We start from the raw sequence: 25,137 nt of genomic DNA, 5'->3' as shown, positions 1-25,137 counted from the left end.
ACAACCTGGAGGCCCATGGACATTCTTGGGGACCACCCGGGGACCCAAGCTGGCCTCTGGTATCAATGCTGTGTATAAAAAATTTAAAATGCTTTTATGTGGGGGCACAGGGGGTGGGTTGTGTATTGGTGGTTAGTACATATTATAATGTTTATTGGGGTCAGAGGGGTGAGTTCAGGGCCAAGTAACCCCTTCATTGTCTTAGCGGTTAGCCTCCAAGGTAATGAAATTGCCTGTAAATGCATTTTTTTGCATGGGATTTATGCCGGGGCCTCCGGTGCTGATATTAATGGGTATCAGCTCCGGAGACTCCCGGCATCAATCTGATGCAGGAAAAATGCATTTTTTTTCTAAGTCCCCTCTCGCCGCTTATCAGCAACTTCTCACCACCTTCCTGCCAATTTTTCCTGGCGGGAGGATTTTGAGAGGAAATCTTTATTCTTGAGCCATGATTAGCCTTGATAAGCTAATTGGGGCTACTAGAATTGCACGAGTTTGAAAACCTGCCAATAAGTGGCTTCCCGACCTGCGTTTGGTGATTTTAATTTTCTCGTAATTTTTTTTGATAAACTGTTTTTATCACTGACTTATCGGGGTTACATAATAGCAGTAGGCTTTTTTTGGTGAAAAGGCCTCGATAAGTGGCTTATCAGTGCTTAGTGAATAGGCCCTATTATCAGATTCAAATGCACTGATTTTATCACTGCCCTGTGAGTCCATATAAATTTCTCCTTTATGACAACTTATTTAATTCTTTCTACAGACAAAAGTATGGAAAAAACACAAAGAAAACTTATTGTGATGCAAAGACTTTAATTAACTTACTGTAGCAATATATCAAATATGTTGCACTCACATAACCCATTTGAGGTAAAATAGTATATTTGACAAGACAATGATGATTAGAGTTCTCCTTTGTCAAGTTTTAACATCCCAACCACAGTTGGGTGTTGTGACATCGAGGCATGTTGAAGACACTGTCTTGAGTACAATATGTTGTGACTGACTGAGAACAATGCAAAAAATAGAGGGGGAGCCTGGAATAAGCAACTAGTGTTTACTGTGAATGCCTGCACTTTCCTGTTTCAGTGTATCTTTTTACCATATTTTATCTTCTAAAGAGTCCATTTTTATGAAATTACTAATTAATTACATATTGCAAGACAGTAAAATCCATCATTTGTTATGTTCATTCAGAACCTGAATATGAAAAATGTATTTCAACACAAGCTATTCTCATATCTTGGATTAGCAACAAGACCAAATTTGGCAATACTTATTGCCCATATAAATACATATATATTTTTTAAACTATGGATCAAAATAACAGCTGCATGTATTTATATAACACAAACACATATCAAGGAATATATATATAACATCATATGTGCTAAAATTCATGGACTTCATCCAAATTAATCTCGTATTCCCTTAATGAGTTCACTTTTCTTGCTATCAGTCTGAACATTTCCTAGCCAAGTCTTTTTCTCAGTTTTGTCTTTAAGTCCTTTGTTTTCACAATATCCTTCCTCCATTTACTGTACATGTGTGCCAGTGTTTCTGCCAAAATAGCATTTCTTTTGTTATCTTCTAAATCACTAGCTAATTTTGTTATTCATCAGTTTGCCTTCTTTAAAATAATCAGCCTTTTGTACTATTAGATTATTATATTACTATATATACTATATATACTATATATACTATATACTATATAGATTACTATATTTTAATCAGTTTGTACTATTTTTTTAGTATGCATCAGTATAGAAAATACAGTAATAGTTAAATATTTAATATCATGTTTTGTAAAGTGTTATAAATCAAGGTGGGCACTATTGCTGAAGTTATTTATAATTCAGAAATAATCTGTACAGAGAAATGGATTCGTATATGCTTAATATTTGTAGTTATAGTTACCACATAGGGACTTTTAGTTTTTAAACTGTGATAGTGCTAATCAGGGTACTATTGCACAGAAATTCTCATTTAATTCTAATAGTCTTCAGTGGAAGTTTCAGTGCATTAGAACACAATTGGCACTGTTGCAGCTTAATAAATAACTCCCTTAAAGTTTTAAATTAGGAGTAGGTTTCTTTGAAACAACGACATACAAACAATAAAGGAAACACCACGTGTCAAGTGTATATATATTTATTTTTTATTTATATAGCGCCATCCAGGTACATAGCGCTTCACAGCAGTAATACATTTGACATACTGTAATAATATAACACATAATGGGAATAAGCGCTTCAGATATGACTGTAAAACTAGGACAGGGAGTCCCTGCCCAGAAGAGCTTACAATCTATTTGGTTAGGGAGACCTTACAGAGACAGTAGGAGGGTGTTATTGGTAAGTACGTCTGCAAAGGGCCAAGGTCAGTGCATCTGAGATTTATAGTATCAGCCAGCGGAGCTACCCATATGTTTAGTTTAAGAGGTGTATTTTTAGATGTAAAGGTTTTAAAGTTATAGAGTGGGTGTCACGGATATTTCAGGGCAGGACAATCCAGAGTTGTGGGGCAGTGAGTGAGGAAGGTTTTAGGGAGGAGAGGGCTTTAGATACAAAAAGGCTAGACAGAAGACATCCTTGAGCTGAACGCATGGTTCGGGCAGGTGTATATCGAGAAACTAAGGACAGAGTGTATAGCCTTAAAAGAGAGGAGGATAATTTTGTGAGTGATACAGAGTTAGAATGTCACGGGAGACCAAGCGATTTACACCTTTTTATCAGGATCATTCATTGAGCAAAACAAGGTAATGAAGTAAATTGAAGTTTATTCGCACAAATTCGCTTACACACAATGATACACAAAATACAGATAAAAAGACACACTTACTTTGGGACTGGGGTTGAAAACTATACTTTCCTAGGTGCATGGAACTCCATAGATGAGTTTCACTCTGACCGGGACTTAGCCCAGAATTCCCTGGAACTCAAATCGGCATGAAGTTCCACACACCAACGGTAAGTTCTCTTCTAAGAACTTGGTCCCTCCTGACCGTGAGTTGCTTCAAATTCTCTGGAACTCAAATTGGCATAAAATCCCAGCCGCATCCGCTACGTTTGATTTTAAGAACTTGGGTGCAAAAGTCGTGATTTAGGGCCTCATGCAGTAAGCCCTGATAAGGCTTTTTCGGCATTTTATAGCCATTTTTTTCCTTCCTGATTCGGTAAGTGCCGATAAGTGGGAATTATCGGCAACTTTTCCTCCCTATAAGAACTTATCGGGAGACGGCTGGCGATAAGCCACTTATCGGCACTTTTTAAACCCGGCTGAATTCAGGAAGCCCCGATCAGCTTTTCGGTGCTGATCGGCACCCCAGATTAGCACTAAAGTTGGCAATTGCTGGAGGAGAAGCATCGGCCGGGGCGACACTTAGAAAAAATCAGCCCTTTTTCCTGCCTGTGATTGATGCCGGGGGTCTCCAGAGCTGATACCCGCACCAGAGACCCCCGGCATGCATCCGAGGCAGGAAAAAAGCATTTAAAGGCCACTTCATTACCTTAGTGGCTAACCGCTAAGGCAATGAAGGGGTTAACCCACCGTGTCATCTTTATTGTGGGTAGCGGGGGTGGGTGAAGGGGGTATTTGGCCCTGGGTGTGAGTTTAGGACTTGCGTGGGGGTTGCGGGGGCACTTAACCCCTTCACGACCGTAGCGGTTAATACCGCTACGGTCATGAAGGGGTTAAGGCCTCCCGCTACCCACCCGCAAGCCCTAAACAACCACCGATGGGGCTAATACCCCCTTCACCCACCCCCACTACCCACAATAATAAAAAATACACACACCAGACCCACACTAACTAAATAAATAAATAAATAAATAAATATATATATATATATATATATATATATATGCAAATATAGCTGTATGCTCATCTGCATGTCTTAGGCAGGTCTGCAACCCCGCTTTTCCCCATTATCACCCAGCATACAGCACTTCCACTGCAGCAAGGGATTCTGGGAAATGACATGCAAATGAGCACACAGTGTCACTTTTTGCCTCAATAACCATTTTTAACATGGTTCCCTATAGGCTTAAGCTTGCTGCATGGTCACAGCTTTGAGCACAGCCAGGGTTAAGGTGCATACCCAGAAAACCACCCACAGACAGCTGTTTCGACCTTGATGGGTCTCATCAGTGTGGGGTTGATTTTACTGGGAATGCAAGAGAGGCTATGGGATAGGCTAAACCATAATACTGAGTTAAGTTATGGTGAGTAAAAAAAGTGACAAAAACCCTCCACAGGAAAGCAAATATGCAAATATAGCTGTATGCTCATCTGCATGTCTTAGGCAGGTCTGCAACCCCGCCTTTCCCCATTATCACCCAGCATACAGCACTTCCACTGCAGCAAGGGATTCTGGGAAATGACATGCAAATGAGCACACAGTGTCACTTTTTGCCTCAATAACCATTTTTAACATGGTTCCCTATAGGCTTGTCAGGGTTCTGCTCGCCACAAACCAGGGTCGGACCGCGAGGCTGAGGTGGGGTTGTAAAAGCACCGACCTGAGACCGCGCAGGCTGATCCGGATTGCGCAGTTCGTAGTCATATGTCGCAGGATCAGGATTGGAGAAGACAGCGTCGTCGTTGTACAAGCCAGGGTCAGAACAGGAGACGTCAGGATAAACATTGTCCATGCAGGAGTTCGGCAATAAGGAGATAGGAGAGACCCGCTTCAGCTTAGGAGCGCGGGGTTGGCCTTTGCGCGAGCGACGACCATGGCCCATGGTGCTGGTCACAGGAGATGGTAGGCAGACCAGAATAGCACACCGTCTTGCTGCACGGGTGCACCAGTGCTACAACGCAAAAGTCCTGAGCGGGCAAGGGAATCCACTGTTTCAGCGCAGGAACCAGGACACGGCCTCTCTATATTAGGGAAAGAGTAGGCCCCAGGAACCAGGAAGCTGTAGATACAGGGAAACCTCCGCTTCAGTGCAGGAATCCAGGAGACTGCAGAACGCAGGGACGAAACCTCTACTTTAGTGCAGGAATCCAGGAGGCTGAAGGACGCAGGGACGAAACCTCTGCTTCAGCACAGGGGAACAGAAGCTGAAGGACGCAGGGAATACCTCCGTATCAGCATAAGGGAACAAGCGGCTTGAAGGGAGCTGAAGGATGCAGGACGTAACCTGGAATCAGCATTGGAGAACAAGCGGCTTGAAGGAAGCTGAAGGACGCAGGGCGGAACCTGGTATCAGCAAAGGAGAACAAGCGAGAGCTTGTGGCAAAACAGTTGACATCCAGTTAGGACTATGCTCGGCCAGGAGCATTATGGGCAAGCAATACTTAAAGGCCAGCGGGCCAATCCCCGGCGGGGGTGTGAAGGTACTGCCCCTAATGAGTGAATGCAAGTATAGTTTGCAATGAAAGGCTGTACAGCTGCAGTAGATACCAGAGGGAGTGTGTATTGCTTTGTGTGAATCCAGGCTGCAGCAAACCTCAGGAAAGCTGTTCCAGAACTGCACCGGTCTGCAAGGTAAGGCAACCAGTAAACCGTGGAGCGGATTCCTTACAAGGCTTAAGCTTGCTGCATGGTCACAGCTTTGAGCACAGCCAGGGTTAAGGTGCATACCCAGAAAACCACCCACAGACAGCTGTTTCGACCTTGATGGGTCTCATCAGTGTGGGGTTGATTTTACTGGGAATGCAAGAGAGGCTATGGGATAGGCTAAACCATAATACTGAGTTAAGTTATGGTGAGTAAAAAAAGTGACAAAAACCCTCCACAGGAAAGCAAATATGCAAATATAGCTGTATGCTCATCTGCATGTCTTAGGCAGGTCTGCAACCCCGCCTTTCCCCATTATCACCCAGCATACAGCACTTCCACTGCAGCAAGGGATTCTGGGAAATGACATGCAAATGAGCACACAGTGTCACTTTTTGCCTCAATAACCATTTTTAACATGGTTCCCTATAGGCTTAAGCTTGCTGCATGGTCACAGCTTTGAGCACAGCCAGGGTTAAGGTACATACCCAGAAAACCACCCACAGACAGCTGTTTCGACCTTGATGGGTCTCATCAGTGTGGGGTTGATTTTACTGGGAATGCAAGAGAGGCTATGGGATAGGCTAAACCATAATACTGAGTTAAGTTATGGTGAGTAAAAAAAGTGACAAAAACCCTCCACAGGAAATCAAATATGCAAATATAGCTGTATGCTCATCTGCATGTCTTAGGCAGGTCTGCAACCCCGCCTTTCCCCATTATCACCCAGCATACAGCACTTCCACTGCAGCAAGGGATTCTGGGAAATGACATGCAAATGAGCACACAGTGTCACTTTTTGCCTCAATAACCATTTTTAACATGGTTCCCTATAGGCTTAAGCTTGCTGCATGGTCACAGCTTTGAGCACAGCCAGGGTTAAGGTGCATACCCAGAAAACCACCCACAGACAGCTGTTTCGACCTTGATGGGTCTCATCAGTGTGGGGTTGATTTTACTGGGAATGCAAGAGAGGCTATGGGATAGGCTAAACCATAATACTGAGTTAAGTTATGGTGAGTAAAAAAAGTGACAAAAACTCTCCACAGGAAAGCAAATATGCAAATATAGCTGTATGCTCATCTGCATGTCTTAGGCAGGTCTGCAACCCCGCCTTTCCCCATTATCACCCAGCATACAGCACTTCCACTGCAGCAAGGGATTCTGGGAAATGACATGCAAATGAGCACACAGTGTCACTTTTTGCCTCAATAACCATTTTTAACATGGTTCCCTATAGGCTTAAGCTTGCTGCATGGTCACAGCTTTGAGCACAGCCAGGGTTAAGGTGCATACCCAGAAAACCACCCACAGACAGCTGTCATATATATATGACCCCAACAACACCTATACCCCCCTAACATACAGTATAGTAATGGGCACAATGACTAATATCCACAAATGGATAATAGTGCAGTTGTCCATTTAAAATACATACACAACAATACATTAAATACATATAGTACTCACCATCCATGTCCGGCTGCCACGATGAAGGCCATCCTCATCTTCATCCTGCCCATGCCCCATCCGCTTCTGCAAAACAGACACAATAATTAAAACATCCAATGTAATGTCCCCTAACCCCTTAATCACCATAGCGGTTATTAACCGCTACAGTCATTAAGGGGTTAACCCACCATCACCCACATACCCTCCCCCACTAACCCCCCCAACCACCCTCACCCACTACCCATAGGGGAGTCCTACCAAATACCCTTGGGGCCAATACCCCCTCCCCCAGCACATACAGTACAATAATGTGCCAAATAACTATTATCCACATAGGGATAATACATTATTTGGCCATTATTAAACACATTAAATACCTTAATAAAATAAAGAAAATTGTACTAACCTCATCAATAAGAAGGCTCCGTCGCCAGCATCATCCTTGGGGTCCGTTGCCAAAATAATAAATAAGCAATACATCTCAATTACATTAACATACAAATGAACCCCTTAATCACCTTATCAGGTACTAACCTCAAAGGTAATTAAGGGGTGAAGCCATCCTGCAATGGCAACACCACTTATGCATAACATCCTCAATGAATTAAAAAGCAATTTCCTAACCAAATCTCATTTTATCATTCAATCTGAAGGCTCAAATGCCACTTAAAACATTGCTTTTACAGTGTATACATGTAGCATAACATGTAAACTACATGTAGACACTGCAAATCAATGTTAACAATACAGTAATCCAACTCAAATAGCCTGACATCACAAGAACTATATTATGTAAGCAAATAAAGTCAACATCAATGAATAAACACACATGAATTACATCCCTAAACAATTAAAATACAATCCATACCAATTACACAATTAACTATAGCTATCGTAACAGAGAACAAGTTCAAAACATACTAAAAAGGACACCAACATTTACAATATACTAAAGCAAGCCTCTCCATAACCTACAGTATAGCATACAGCCCAAAACTTACATCTCTCTAATAATAAAATACATTTAACACACATCTATGCATAGCAGCATAGCCACAATCATTTACAATACAGAAAATCAAGCTTTAAAAACACTATCATTTCTTACCCTGTATGTATATATCTCTCTAGACATACATACATACATACATACATACATACATACAGTGGTAAGAAATGATATGCATAAAAAAAAATCAAGACATGAAAAAGCAAAAAAAAACACAGTTACATTAAATACATTTCTTTATTTAACTTACCATTACTTGCCCCCACCGACTCCCGTTGATCAGCTTACTCACGAACCAATCCACGAACAGGAACCCATAAAATAAAAAACCATAAAATAATAAACATTAAAATAATAAAACAGGACAATCTAGGGGTCTTCTAGTTGTAATCCATCTTCATCTGTATTCTTCTACCTTCTTCCGGGGTCTTCTTGCCGTCCGGTGCCACGCCCTGGTCTTCTTTCTTCAGAGGAGGTCCTTCCTCCTCGGCGTCTGGCTTCAAAATGAGACGACATAGGCTTTTAAAGGCCTATGACGTCACATTTTCGTCATATGGTTCCCACGGCCCTGATTGGGCCGTTAAAACCATGTGTTTTGGCCGATGTAAAAAAAAATGATGACGTCATTTAAAGGCAATGACAGCACAGCCAATCAGAATGGCTTTGCTGCAATTGCCTTTAAGATGACGTCATGAAAAGACACATGGCCGGACTCACATGGTACGGCAGCCAATCAGAGCGTGGGAAGTCTATCCCTACTCTGATTGGTTCAAGTACCATGTGACAGTTCAATGACGTCACATCCTTTCTCCCCCAAGCCTCTGTCACTTTCGCAGTGCTTCAGCAGGGATCGAAAGGATTCGGCCCTTACTGAATACTGCGAGGGCAAATCGCCAAAAAAAGGCCGATCCCCCACCTATCCGCCACACTTGGTGAAAAGATTTTATCGGGCCTTACTGCATGAGGCCCTTAGTCTCTAACAGGCAGACTTTTCAGGCTTGAAATCAAAGCCGGTTGCTCTGCTATTCGTGCAAGAGCAACTTTGAAAAGCCCGCCCGCGCTCTTACTACCGGAGAACTCCAATCTGATTGGCTCACAGATTCTTATAGTATTCTGAGTTTCATTCACAAAAATCAGCAGCCAATCATCGCATGGGAAAATTCCCAAGCAACTAATCAGAACCAAGCAGGCTATTAAAACCGGGTCAGTGGGAAATCTGAAATAGCCAAGGGATGTGCAAGTTTGCCACCTCCGTCTCTGGCTATCTCAATGCCACCCGCTGGGACAGGCTCCACCAGGTCTGGCAGAGCAAGTGGCAGCCCGGACGACTGCCATTGATCTCCAGACCTGGTACTCCGCCTTTCCCCGCTGCCCAAATGCTATTCACACCTCTGGCATCCTCTGACTGCTTTGAACTCTGATATCCAGCAGACTTACCAGCATCAATGGGTTAGCTCGGGCAGCCTGTTTGGACATCGGTTCCGAATGTAAAAGCATTAATAAAGTATATTTTAATACACTAGGGTATATGTTTTAATATACTTCTGAGTCTATAGGTACAGGGGGCAGAATAAGACAGATGTTGTATTTTTATTCTCCATACACTATCTATTAGACTCAGACTGGACTCTCATAGTCCCCCCTCAATCTCTATATGGTTGGGGCACCCACAAAACCTACACTGGTTCTGTGTCACCTTGGCACTATCTGGGGTACACCCCTTAAGCTAGGGATTCCCTCAGCTACAGCAATACCTATTCATCCCTGTGCCTCATTCTCCTCTCTGGGGTATGCTGAAGCAGGGAACCCTAGTGGTGAGTTGCACTTGCGTTTTCAAGGGGAGATATTGCTGGGACAATGTGCCTACATGTATCCGAGAATCAGGCATAATTCCCGGGTACATTAAAGGGGGAACCGACAACTTCGGACCCGACCTCCTAGGCACATTCTGCTAATGGATCCTCTGCAAAAAAAAAACTTGAAACTCATATCCTAGCAATCCCTGCTTGCTGGCATGCCTGGAAAAGGAAAAACACCAAAAATACTTTTATTACAGGTAATGCATTGAAAAGATACAATGTTACTGGGCCCAAGAGCTAACACTCTTGGACCCTTATACATGCATCAGGGGTAACCAAAACAGGCTTAACCTTTAGACGAGAGCCTGGTTACCCCCTACCATCACATGGAGCATGCAGCTGGAAATGAATGGCCTTATATTTATGGAAAACAAATACACAAATCCAGCGCTCTTCCCAAATGGGCTTGCAATTTATAAGTAAAATTCTACATTTTGATTCTATGTCTAATAACAAGGGAGTCATTTAGTTGCACATTTTGATCTAAAAAAGAATTTAAATAAAAAATATTTTCCTTATGGGAATGTTAATTTCCTCATAATTGATCAATGAAAATAATTTGTAATTGATTCTGTTATACGAAGTTGGTAAGACTACTAACTTCTAAATATTGTGAGCTAGATCCAGAAATGTCCACAGGCACAGTGAGTTACTGTAACATGTTATCCTCAAATCTAATTATATGCTAAAACAAAGTCTGAACGACATCTCATTAGCATAGGTCTAACATCAGGTTTTTGTAGCATAATGTTGCATAATTTTCCAATAAGGTGACATTGAGTACTTTTTTGCGTTACTCCGATTCAGACCCTGAAATGGATCTTTAGCACAAGTTGAGAAAGAAAGGAGGGAGAGAGGAAAATAACGCTGGAAAATAAGGCTTTGTTAGGTAAACCTGTTGTTGTTACCTTCATCCAGATCCTGTAAAATCCCTATTTCAGGTTGTACGGGAGTAACGCCAATGTACAGTAACTTTAAGTCCCCACTTTAACTGTAACAGACATTTGTGGCTATTTAATGTTATGATAATGCATCATTTGCATGTCATCACTAACGTTCATTATAGTAAAGCTATGCTCCTTATGGAAAAAACAAGATTTATCATTATATTATTTGTGCTTTGAGGATATACCCTTAGTCTTAATGTACCGTTAAGTTATGGTAACATCATGTTAAGTATTTTAACTGAGCTGTGTTGATCTAGGCCTTAGTGTTGTAAAGTATTTGCATACTTTGTAATACTAGTGCATACAAAGGGAATAAGTATGCTGTAACCAGTAATACCACTATCTAAAACCATCATTGACCAGTTACTGTTTAGTGAACTCAGCTTTGTGTTCAGCCTGGCTTGATATCACATTATGAAAGCTGTCCTATAAAAAAATGGATTGATTTGTTACTTGGATTCTTTACCATACAAATGAGGTTAATATTAATTTAATAATAATTGTATTCAGTTTTAAAGTGTTTCCAAGGCACTGAATCTTTGTATTATTCAGCATTTCCTTGTTTTGGTCTGAGTTTTAGAATAGCCCCTAAGGAAAGCCATATGTGTTACAGATTATTTAATATTTGTTTTGTGATTCCTACAAGTCAAGGTTTTGGACCAAGTTCAAAAAAAATTAAATAAACTAGATATATTTGCTAATTTCTGTTTTTATAGTTTATAGGTTAAACATAATTTTATTTCATGAGGTGATACACTAAGTCAGGTGTGCTCAAGTTTAGTCACCGTGAGCTACCATCAGACCAGGTTTTTAGGGTTTCTTGAATTAACACATGCTTGACCTATTAGCACAGCATTAATTACTGCCAAGACAACTTCCTGAGGCACAGATGTATCCAACGTTATTGTAACCTGTGGCGGACTGCAGCAGGACATACATAACGCACCAGTGGGAATGGTTTTGAATCACTGGCAAGCAAGAGGGGGACTATCTCACTATTTCACCTGTGGTAGCGCTCCACAGGCTGCAATCATTTTGGCTGCATCTATATGTTTTGAAAATGTGACTTTTCAGACTGAACTTGAGCACCACTTCATGAAAAGGTTTTTTGCAAGACATCTCCTGTTCACGTTCATAACCCATTTATGTAAACAAATGAGGGTGTTCACTTTTTTCTCCTCTGTCACAACAGTGTTAATTTCAGCTCTTGTTGCCACCAATAGTGTCCCACCCAGGGGGAAAAAAAGGAGGTCTACAGCTGCAGCGGCCGTTATTCAAACAAATCATAGCGCTGATTTCGTATGCTCTGCTGTACTCCACGCAGCATGAACGCGGCCAATCGCTCTAGGCACCGGCGCTTATCGCAATTGCTTTGTTGAATTTCATGGATTCTATTTCTTTGTGTGCAATGAAATGAATGAATTGCAATGTGTACAGTACTGTGCTACTGTGTCAATGTAAGGTGTTTAAAAACCTGAACTCTAAAATGCCATTTTCTGCACTCGTCGCACTCGCGTCTTAAAGCGGTAAGTTTGTAAGACATCCCGCGTCATGACATTGGTATTCTGATGTACACAACCTGTGATATGTTTGAATAACGGCTGCTGCAGCTGTAAATCTCCCTAATCACGTGGGCCATTAGAAAGATTCAACATAATTTGTAGAGACTTCCTATTGGCCCGAGGGAATTTAAACTTCCATAAGGAGCATGTGGTACTTTCTCCGTATATATCTCAGGAACCAAGGGGTGCCCGGAGGTGAAATTAACACATTTTATCTCCAGACACCCCCAGATTCCTACACATGCAAAATAAGAGGGGAAAGGTAAACAAAATAATTAAGTATGGGAAAATGAGCTCTTAACGATGAACAAATGTATAATACATTGTCACTCTTGCTCAAATGTTTACCTGAAAATCTTCTTTACCAAGCAATAATGACTGTAATTTAAAAAAATGGGGATCCCAGAGGAAACTGCTGCTTTAATATTGTATAAAACTTGTTGGATACATTTCTGTAAAGCACAAATACTTCAAAACATGCTTGATATTTGCGTGATGTGAGCTGAAACGCTCATATTACTCTAAATATTCCCCTCTGTGATGCTACATATGGTTTAAATTAGCTCCTCAAAGAGAAGCATTGAAGGTTCCAATTTGGCATGCATTAATATTTTTTAACAGAACAATAGGCATTAGTATGTAGGCATCATTATTAAAAGATAGCCTATTTGTGAAGTTTGGCAATAAAATAGAAGTACAATATTTCTGTAATGTTATATGACAGACTATTTTGAAAAACTGTGTTCATCGTAGAGTTGGGCAATATAATGTTATCATAGTAACAACATGGTAATAACTAATGATGGTAAGTCAATATGTATCATTATTTACAACAGCAGCATTGCTATCTCGCGGGTGCTGGGGTCACATCTTTGTTCATTTGAAACTGTTGCATATAGAGTCGGGTCTCACTGTGCAGAGAGACAAATTCACTCTTCTCCCAACTTCCGGCCTGTGCTTGTGTTAATGCTACAGCAGGGCTAGGAGGGGGTTATTAGTATACAGGAGGGAGCTTCAGATGTTCTTGCTCTTTTCAACATGGGCGTTCCTCATCCTTCACCCCTCACAAGGACTTGAATCCTGGTTCCAAACCTCACCCCCCTGCACAGTATACCTGTCCTAGCTCTGCCCTTAATGTCTTGCTCAACCTTTGCTTGTAACCCCGTGCTTACACTCATCCTTTGCTCTTAACCCCTTCCACCTCCCATCACTCTAAGTAACTTTATGGGCTCACCCCCTGCTCTAACCCCATGCTCACTCTCACCCTTAACACCTTGTTCACTCTCTGCTCTTAAATACTTTCTAACTTTCACCCTTAACCCCTTCCTTACTCTCACCCTCTGAGATTAACCACTTCCACCTCCCATCCTTCCTTATTTACTAACTTCACTAATGCCTTCTCCACACTCCTTTTAAACTCTCCCTCACCTCATCATTTAACCTAATACCTTTTTTTTTCAACCATTTACACATTTCCCTTGGTGGGAGGTGGGGGGGGCACTAGACTAACTAGGTGCATGGTGTCTGCTTCAGAAGGCTTACCCTGTCTGCTCCTGGTCCAGAAATTTCACAGTACCTTCTTCCAGGAAAATACCAGGCTCTATACACTAACCATGGGCAAAGTGGAAAATAGAACATGGCCGCAAAATACAGTCTCAGCTAGGCAGGCTTCTCCAGCTAAAAACGAAAATGGTTGCTCTGCTATTCGCAACAGAGCAACTTTGAAAAGCCCACCAGTGCCTCACCGGCTTAAGCCTGAAATCGACTGGTTCCCTCATCAGCCAGTCCCCTTACATATACCTCTGTGTTCTATGTCTAACATAGAGCAGGGGCTTGCGACCAATCAGAGAACGGATCGTGATTCAGCCAGCCAATCAGAATGGGGAATTGTCTAGCTGCTGACATAAGACAAGGGGGGTGTTGATCTGGCTCGAAAAGCCAGGGGAGCAGAAAATATGAATTGGCCCATGGGAATCGTGCCTACGAGCAGTGGCTTCACCCAACCAACCTATTGCATCCTGTTGGGCAGGCTCCACCATGTCTGGTAGTCCAGGTCTCTTCCCTGCAGGAATCCCTTGTTCTCCTGACCCAGTACTCCGCCCTTCCCGCACACCAAACTGTTCCAACACCTCTGGACTTCCCTTCTCGCCTTTGATCCACGATCTCTATACAGACATCCCGCGCCTATGTAGATGCCAGGGCTGACTGTATAGAGACTAATATATACAGTATTAAACATAATACATTGTTTTATTAAACTCCTAACTCTAGGGGCACTTTATACAGATGAGGGAATTGGGTCTGGGATACTTGGGGTCAAAACCAGGATTCCGGGGGACGCTGTGTAGAGCCAGTGTAATTCACCTCGCATACCTGTAGATCCTGCCTGCACGTCGGTGAGAATTACAGAATTACTGGTAACTGTCCCCTGAACTACACAGATTCTGAACACACTTTGACCCAAATACCCCCCTTGCAACTCAGACTCCCGAAATCCCATGTTTATTGCCAAAGGGAAAAAGGGAAAACACATCATCTGGACAGGTTTTTGGTATATATACAGTGTCCCTGGCTTATGGGGTTACTTGGCTGTCAGGGACGGTTTTATGGGGTAACCAGTCCGGTTTCACCTTTATTATGAAGACTGGTTACTCCCTACCATCACAGTCACACTTTAGACAAAGTCTATATAGATTGTCGGTTTCAAAGACTTTTCTTCTTATTAAACTGATTCTTATTAATGCTGATATTAATGATGAAATAATTTTTTGTTGCCATCACCGGATTGTCAGCATAGTAAATAATATTTATCACTGATTACATAGTTACATAGCTACATAGTAGATGAGGTTGAAAAAAGACGTAGGTCCATCAAGTTCAACCTATGCTAAATTTAGACAACAGATACTTTATTCTATATCTATACTTACTTATTGATCCAGAGGAAGGCAAACAAAAAACCCCATTAAGGGGAAAAATTAATTCCTTCCTGACTCCAAGAATTGGCAATCGGATTAATCCCTGGATCAACATCCTTCCCATGTATACTTATTTGGTATATCCCTGTATACCTTTAACATCTAAAAAGATGTCCAACCTTTTTTTGAACAAATCTATTGTATCTGCCATCATAGTCTCCATGGGTAATGAATTCCACATTTTAACTGCCCTTACTGTAAAGAACCCATTCCTTTGTTTCTGGTGAAATTTCCTTTCCTCCAACCTTAAGGGATGGCCCCGAGTCCTTTGTACAGCCCGTGAGATGAATAGTTCTTTTGAAAGCTCCTTGTATTGTCCCTGAATATATTTGAATATAGTTATCATATCCCCTCTTAGACGCCTCTTTTCTAATGGAAATAAATCTAATTTAGCTTGTCTCTCCTCATAAGTTAGAATGTCCATCCCCTTTATTAATTTGGTGGCTCTTCTCTGCACTCTCTCTAGTTCCATAATGTCTTTTCTTAGGATTGGTGCCCAAAATTGTACTCCATATTCAAGGTGTGGTCTTAGTAGTGCTTTGTAAAGGGGCATAATTATGTTTACTTCCCTTCCATCCATTGCCCGTTTGATGCAAGATAAGATCTTGTTTTCCTTAGCAGCTACTGCATGACATTGGGCACTATTGCTAAGCCTGCTGTCTACAAGCACTCCTAAATCCTTCTCCATCAAGGATTCCCCCAATATATCTCAATTTAATTTGTGTCGCCTTTTTATTCTTGCATCCTAAATGCATAACCTGTATTAAACCTCATCTGCCATTTACCTGCCCACGTTTCCAGTCTCTTCAAGTCCTTCTGATGAGAAATTACATCCTGCTCTGATTCTATTACCTTACACAATTTAGTATCATCAGCAAAGATGGAGACTTTGCTCTCGATCCCAACCTCAAGGTCATTAATAAACAAGTTAAAAAGCAGGGGTCCCAGTACTGATCCCTGAGGTACTCCACTCACGACTTTAGGCCAACCTGAAAAAGTTCCATTTATGACAACCCTCTGTTGTCTGTCCTTTAACCAGTTTTCAATCCAGGTGCATATATTATTACGGAGTCCAATTTTCTTTATTTTGTACACCAACCTCTTGTGTGAAACCGTATAAAAAGCCTTTGCAAAATCTAAGTGGACCGCATCAACTGCATTACCCTGGTCTAAATTCCTACTTACCTCCTCAAAGAAACAAATAAGCTTAGTTTGGCAAGATCTATCCTTCATAAATCCATGCTGTCTATTACTAATAATTTTGTTTTCCATTAGGTATTCCTGTATATTATCCCGTATTAAACCTTCAAGTAGTTTCCCTACTATTGAAGTCAGGCTTACAGGTCTGTAATTTCCCGGTTGTGATCTACAGTAGCTCCCTTTTTAAATATAGGCACCACATCTGCTTTACGCCAATCTGTGGTACTGAGCCTGTGGAAATGGAGTCCTTGAATATTAAATATAATGGTTTTGCTATTACTGAGCTTAACTCCTTGAGAACTCTTGGATGTATGCCATCGGGGCCAGGTGCCTTATTTACTTTAATTTTTTCAAGTCGCTTATGAACTTCTTCCTCACTTAACCAATTGTTCATTAATATGGAGGTTGTGGCTTCCTCCTGCGGCACTACTATTGAACTTGATTCTTCCCTGGTAAACACAGAGGCAAAGAATTTGTTTAATACCTCAGCTTTTTCCTTATCTCCAATAATCTGCCTACCCATCTCACACTGAAAGGGTCCTATATTTAATTTTCTCATTTTTTTGTTATTAAGGTACTTAAAGAACTTTTTAGGGTTTACCTTACTTTCTATTGCAATCCTTTTTTCATTATCCATTTTTGCTAATTTGATTGCCCTTTTGCAATTTTTGTTACATTCCTTATAATTCTGATACGATGTCTCTGTCCCTTCTGTCTTAAAGAATCTAAACGCCTTCCTCTTCTTGTCCATAAGTGTGCTTTTCTAACAATGTTTTAAAGACTGCCCATTTATCTTCTACATGTTTCCCTGCAAAAACATCATCCCATTGTATTACTACTAGATTAGACCTCAGTTTATTAAAATCTGCCTTTCTAAAGTTTAAGGTCTTTGTTGAACCCAAGAAATCTATTTTTTGATAATTTATTTCAAATGCGACCATGTTTTGATCACTGTTACCCAAATGTTCCAGGACTTGAATATTTATTATTACTTTTACATTGTTTGATATGACCAAATCCAGAACTGCCCCTCTCCTGGTTGGTTCCTCAATAATTTGGGTCATATAATTGTCTTTAAGCACCCCAAAAAAACTGTTTCCTTTTGTTGTAACGCTAATCTCATTGCCCCAGTCTATGTCTGGATAATTAAAATCCCCCATTATGCAAACATAACCCAGTTTTGATGCCTTCTCCATTTGCAAAAGTATTTTAGCTTCCTCAATCTCACAAATATTTGGTGGTTTATAGCATATTCCCACAAACATTTTCTTTATACTTTTACCTCCACTGCTAATTTCTATCCACAAAGTCTCTACATTTTCATCATTCCCTTCATTGACATCATCCCTTATAATAGGTTTTAGATCCGGTTTAACATATAAACATACTCCACCTCCCCTTCTATTTGTTCGATCCTTACGAAAAAGAGAATAACCCTCTAAATTAACTGTCAAGTCATGAGTTTCATGCCACCATGTTTAAGTAATGCCTACGATATCATACTTCTCCCTTGCAGCTATTAATTCAAGCTCCCCCATTTTATCTGTCAGGTTTCTTGCATTAGCAATCATGCATTTAAGTTTTTTTTCAGCCTGTACTATTATCTTATCTGCTCTTTCCTTTCTGCTCCCATTTGGTTTAGTCTTTAAAAGTTTTCTAGTATTATCTGTATTTACTATGGGTGTCTCACTGCTTGTCAAACTTGCACTTGCCCTCATTCTACCTTCATACCACCTTGTATCCTCATCTATTCCATTTAGTTCATTATCTGTTTCATTCCCCTCCCCCCTTCATCCTAGTTTAAAATCTCCTCCAACCTTTTTAGCATTCTCCCCCCTAGCACAGAAGATCCCTCTTCATTGAGGTGCAATCCGTCAATATTGATGGCACCTCTCAGAAAAGGAGTCCCAGTGCTCTAAAAACCCAAACCCCACCTTCCTGAACCACTTTCTTAGCCATGCATTAACCTCCCTGATCTCTGACTGTCTCCCTGCGGTAGCGCATGGCACTGGTAGTATTTCAGAAAATACTACCTTGGAGGTCCTTGCCTTAAGCTTTTGGCCTAGATCCCTGTAATCATTTTTTAGGACCCTCCATCTTTCTCTAACTTTGTCATTGGTGCCAACGTGTACCAAGACCGCCGGGTCAATCCTAGCCTCCCCAACAATCTGTCTACCCGATCTGCAATGTGCCGAACCCGAGCACCCGGGAGACAACAAACTGTTCGGTTCTTGCGGTCCCGGAAACAGATTGCCCTACCTACCTTCCTAATAATGGAGTCCCCTACCACCACAATCTTTCTTTGTATCTGGGCATCCTGAGTCCCCACTGTGCTGGAGGAACTATTCCCCTGGCTGCTAGAGGAATTAGTCTCCCCCAGCCTTGCCATTTCTGCCCCAACATTCCCAATATCTTCACTCAACATGGCAAATCTATTGGGATGTGTCAGCTCAGAAATGACCCTGCTTCCCCTTCTAACTGTCACCCAGCTACCTACCTGCTCCTCACTAATGGCAACCAAGCTACCTACCTGCTCCTCACTAACAGCGCCACCATCTGCACCACAAGTTGAATCAAGGGCCTGCTCAGTGAGCTCTAATTCCCTGTCAAGATTGCCAATGTCCCTCAATATTGCAAGTTGCCTCTTCAGATCAGCAATCTCTGACTCTAAAGAGACCACCCGCTCACACTTTTCACAGCGGTATGCTTCTTGGAACAGTTGCTCCAAGTGCACATACACGTGGCAAGATGTGCATTAAGTGGCATTTTCAATCCTGCTCATTCTAGCAACTATGAAGTTTATAATTACTAACAGTAAACTGTACTTCAATATACTATACCCGGTTTAACCGCTTCCTTGTTCAAACTGCTTCTGGTTCTAACTGCACACACTTTAACCAACCAGCACTTCAAATTAACCACACAGATTAGTCAGTACACGCAAGCTCAGGATTCGTTAGAAGCCTCTGTTTAAATAGGGACACCCACAAGGTGTGTTAGGTTATCAATTAACTAACCCCACCCACTGCAGGTGTGTTAGGCCTGCCAATTAACCATCCACACCTACTCTGCCTCAGTCAGTACACGCAATCCAAGCTTCTGTGAAGTTACCCTTTGTTTTCCTGAGTGCTAACCCTAATATATCTGTTATTGTTATTATTTACAGGTGTACAGCAGCAGCCAAGACCCAAGTGTAACGAAACACTCATGTCGGAAAGGTTACCAGCATGCGGGAAACAGTTTGAAGTCATGATGAAGAAAGTAAATTCTAGCCTGTGGTGCAACCTGACAGAATTTATCAAGTAAGCTTGTTGTGTTGTAGAACCCGCAAACATATTCAATCAATGTTAATGTGAAAGAAAAAGATTGGGAAATTCCTTATTCTTATAATTTCTAAACAGAAAATGTAATGGTAATGAAAACATAAAAGGAAAAGCAGCAAACACAGATACATCAAGCAGTGGTAAGGAAAACTGGGGTGTTATCTCCAAAAATTCGTACATTTTTGGTCAGCTAGCATGTAAGCGATAACACCTCCAGCTTTCATTACCACTGCTTGATTATCGGAGCCTTTGTATCAAAATTGAGCCATTTTTGCCAGAACACAGTGCTTATATGTGCCTCTTCATGAATTTATGCCAGTTACATATATATGGATCTTGCTAATATTGCTTTTTATTTTGGGCACAGATCTATTTGGAGCAGATATTAACACTACCTATACCTTGCAAAAATGAGATGCAAAGATAAAGGAAAATTGCACCAGTTGCAGGGGCAATTTTTTATACATCTCATTTTATGATTGCTATGAATATTTCCTCTCCTACTTCCTCCTACAGTATAAACACTCTCCAAAATGCTCATGGCAAAGTGGAGCAGTTTGTGGCACAAAAGGGAGTAATGCACCCTGATACGTCATATCGAGTCACATAATGTTTAATTGACATAATTTGCACCAAATTTGGAGAAATGCGACACTTGATACATATTCCCCTCAACCAGGCAAGGAGCAAAAAAGCAATACCCATAATTAAATGAAAAAAAAAATGATTGGTTTGGGGTTGCTCCAAGCAATATTGTATTGTCATTCTTATTATTGCATTGTTTGTGAATGGACCATCCAGATTAATTTTATAGACTGTTTAGATACTTTACTGTATGTCATACAAACAGTAATTTATCTAAAGCTATAGCATCTTTGTGCGTCCATTAAAGTACATTGTACATGTAAAAAAAGATGAACATTTTCCTAGTAGCCTACTCATTTGGCTCGAAATCAATTTATATCCATTTTACAACCATGGCTCATCTTCAGTATTGTCAATATTACCCACATGCATTAAATATGCCCCTGCAGTATTTGATTATGTATGAAAATGGGCCCTGTGGTGCTGCAGTTGTTTTTACCCAGAGTATTTCTTGTATTTTCAATGTTATTTTCATTTAAGGGTATTTAAACCTTGTACAGGCATACCCCGTTTTAAGGACACTTACTTTAAGTACACTCGCGAGTAAGGACATAATCACCCAATAGCCAAACGGCAGCTCGCGCATGCGCCAGTCAGCACGTCCTGAACAGCAATACCTGTACCGAAGCTGTGCGCAAGAGGGGAGACTATAGAGCCTGTTACAAATGCGTTATTTACATCAGTTATGCACATATGATGATTACCGTACAGTACATGCAACAATAAGTGGAAAAAAGGTAGTGCTTCACTTTAAGTACATTTTCGCTTTATATACATGCTCTGGACCCATTGCATACGTTAATGCGGGGTTTGCCTGTAGTTGGCAATTCTGCAGTAGTTACCGGCTGCAAAATCTCAAATATCAATAGAATATACTAATTTATTTTTTCAGTCACTAGAGTTCTAGTGACAATATTATACATTTCACTACAAGTCCTTCTTGGAGCACCTGTTATGTTAAATTTAGTTTCTGTTTTCTGTTTTGTATTGCCTTTTGGTTCAAATAAAATAGGGAACACAACACTGGAACAAAATTGTATATTTCTTGTGTATACTGTATATAAATATATATGACTTTAATGTAGGAGATTTTCTGTTTTGAACAGCATAATGCTAGTACAATTCCTGATTTGATAAATAAATAAAAATAGTCTTCAAAAATTGCTGTAAGTAAATTTGACAGCTTAACATCTGTTTTTGCATGAGAAACAGTTATTTGTCTTTTGCACCTCTTAAGATGAAAATAAGATGGGCACACCGACTTGCTAATAATAAAAATGTATTGTGCCAATAGCTCCAACGTTTCGGCTGTGTGAATCAACCTTTATCAAGGTGAGGGCAACACACTTGTACACCTTTTACCCATGCAATGTGTGATATGTTTTGATTTGTCTAATCGCCACAGTGAACGATATCCATTTGTTATTCTTAGGAATTGCTGTCAGGCCCATAATTTGTTATATCTAATAAAGTCCTCCAACTAAGTGGTGACTTGTTTATCACTTCTCTTTGGGATGCAAAAGTGATAATTCAAGACTGTTACAGTTTTCTTTGAGGCTGCTAGCCCAGGATCCGGCTATCATCTACAGACTTCTAGATGTCACACATTTACCTTTTAGTGAGCCATCAGTGATAGCGCCCCCTCCCAATTATGCCCTCTTTGTAGATCAGCATCGACCCAGGAAGGATCTTGACCTGTTATAAACACAATACCTTGTATTTTTAAGACAAACGGTAACCACATTAACAGCTGAAGCACAAGATTCATTAAAATATTTAATATCATGATATTATCATGACAAAGGGTTAAAGGATGTGTCTGCTTTTTACGCTCAACCATGCAATTTAATCTCATGAGGTGAAGGCTGCTACGGATGACTAATTATTTTTCAATAGGCTGTATGAGTGACTTAGTGAGTAAAGACAGACTCTGCAAATACTGTAATGACACCAATACTGAATCAGGGGAGATTGGTTAAAATCCTGGTGCCAGCTCCTTGTTACCCTTGGGAAAATCATTTTATCTCCCTGTGCCATAGGCTACGCTTATAGTGCCAGCGACGGTCACTGGAAAATCAAATAGAGATGACTTGCAGCACTCACGACCAATCCGTCGCTATATCGCACAGTCGCGTCGCGCTTACTATAAGCGCACGCAACGGCGGCAATGCATTTGATTTGCCTCTATGTCGCCATTGCCGGCACTATAAGCGCAGCTTTAGGCACCAAAATCACATTGCTCTTCAGGGCAGAGACGGTGCCTGTACAAATCCTATGTACAATGATGTGCACTGCCCGATATACTACTGTGAAACACTTTGAGTTCCATTGGGATAAAAGCGCTATAGGGAATAAAGTTATTATTATTATTATTAATAATATAATTTTTTATACAAAACAGATTATTGTCAAAGTATTTTGTTCTCGTATTACTCATTTTCAGAATAAATTATTAACAATACATAAATGCAGTAATGCCAGCAGTCAGGCACACGTAGTTTGCTAACTGAACTGGTTCCATCTGTTCCATTTTGGTATATTATGTATTTGTCTCCAGAATTACTCATGCTTGGTTAGGAGATTTGTGAAGGCATGGTGTAAGTTAAAATATACAGTAACTAACAATTGTAAATGCCAAAAAGATTGATGTAGTTCTGAAACATTAATGAAGAAAATACAATTAATAACAGAATAAAATGTCACATCTAAATCCTGTGGTTTATAATAAACTGGAATTTGAAGAATCATCTATTACTTAGGACACGTTTACAAGCTCAATGAAAATGGAAGTGTCAATTAAAAGTGCATATTTTTTTTACGTACAGTATACATTGTATAAAAACATCAAGCATTATGCCCTCCCTATTGCTTTTTCTAGTTACTGTTTCTCCACTCCTTTGTGAGCGTATCTGTTCTCTCCAACTTCCAACCCTCCTCCAATCCACATTTCTTCATCTCTCCTCCCCTCCACCTATGCATGGGCCTATGCACTGCACCATTATGTTTACACCTCTTTCCCAACAACTTCTTTACCCCTCAATAAAAAGCACCCCCACAAATCCTCTATTCACACCCTCTATCTACTCCTTCCTGCTGCTGGGGATATCTCTCCTAATCCTGGACCCAGCCATGTACACACCTGCTCTCATCCATGCCTCCTTGTCACCTCTTACCCTGCTAATGTGTTAACCTACAGTATCTAATTTAAAAATCAGACATCCCAAAAGCCTACACTCATGGCTATTGTCCCACCAACAGTCACACCTACCAACCATTGTGACCAAGCACTGCCATCTACAGCACTTATTTCCTCACCTGCTGACTCTGTAAATATCCCATCATACCACTTTTACGGGGCATGGATTTCCTTTCCTATTGTCTGATTTTGCTGCGCTTATTTTATTATTATAATTCCCTGTACTGTACTCTTTGTGAAGCAGAGAGAGCACTTTTGGCGCTATATAAATAAAGACATACAATAAAATTAAATAATATAATAAAATTATATAATCTTACCGGCTGGATATACAAATCATAAGTAAAGTAGATTGAAATTCAAGGTACTGTAGAGTGAAAAGTGTTGAAAAAATTAATTTAGTTCACCAAATATATGTGTTAGAGGAAGTAAAACTACTTTTCCATATAAAAAATGTGGGAAAACCGTGCCATGTTTTAAGTATGGGTGATTTAAATTATCCAGACATTGATTGGAGTAATGAGATTTGGGTGTCCAAAAAGACTATTACATGACCAAAATTACTGACGAATAAACTAGGAAGGGGACAATACTGGACCTAAAGAGTAATAAAGGAAAATGTAGACATACTAACCACTATTCAAGTGAGGGAACATTTGTGAAATTGTGACCATAAGAAGGTCTCATTAGAAATAATTGATCAAATACAGTATTGTATTAGAACAACAAATACTTACTTTGAGTGCACATTTTAGTTGACTAAAGAAGGTTTTATACTATAGAATAGGATAAAAATACAGTAAATAGACAGCCTTTAAATCATTGTGTGATGGGTACTTTTATAAGTGTACAGTATGCAAAACCAATATTGCTAAATAAACAGGTAGGGGAAAAATGTAAAGCAAGAAGCATGCATTTTGATTTTTGAAGTCAGAATGGAGAGAGGCATTATTTCAGGATTTTAAGGAATGTAACAAAGATTGCCCCTTTGCAATCAGAATAGCGAAAATTTTAAATTACAAAATAATTATATTAAAGGATCAATGCTAAAAAGTTTTTTTTTTAAAGTATATTAATAGTAAACAGACGAAGGGAGAACAGAACCCTTTCAGAGTTAGACTGAATTATTAGTAGTTAGCAGAGGTAGTAATGATTTGCCTCTTAATATACCAAACAGGAGTCACTTGCAAAAATAATATAACAAAAGGAAGCCACAACCTAAACATTAACCATAACAATAACAAACATTTGGCTAAGTTTGGTAGAAACTCCTGTGGTTTTTAGAGATCTGTTCTATCATAGTCAGACTTCCCCTCAACTTTCCCTTATCTCTGATAAGTCCAGGGTGAGATAATGGTAAAGAAATCACTTGATTGTTAATAACTTCCACATTCAGAGGCCCCTAATAAATTAAATTTGGAATGAATGAAAAAAAAAACAATATTTGCTTGCATTGCTAGATT

At 40.3% G+C, this 25,137-nt stretch overlaps 1 protein-coding gene across 1 annotated transcript in view; it reads left to right on the top strand.

Annotated features, from left to right (window-relative positions):
* RAMP3 (receptor activity modifying protein 3) overlaps positions 1-25,137 on the top strand; it is a 474,329-nt gene that overhangs the window by 175,255 nt on the left and 273,937 nt on the right. Inside the window, exon 2 of the mRNA XM_075586435.1 lies at positions 19,677-19,812. Within this exon, the coding sequence (XP_075442550.1) occupies positions 19,677-19,812 (136 nt within the window). The remainder of the gene's footprint in view (positions 1-19,676; positions 19,813-25,137) is intronic.

Source organism: Ascaphus truei, chromosome 2 (genome assembly GCF_040206685.1).
Source record: "Ascaphus truei isolate aAscTru1 chromosome 2, aAscTru1.hap1, whole genome shotgun sequence".
In the NCBI taxonomy this organism is placed as follows: Eukaryota; Metazoa; Chordata; class Amphibia; order Anura; family Ascaphidae; genus Ascaphus; species Ascaphus truei.
Note: the sequence above shows the minus strand (reverse complement) of the source record. Positions and strands in the feature narration are given on the sequence as shown.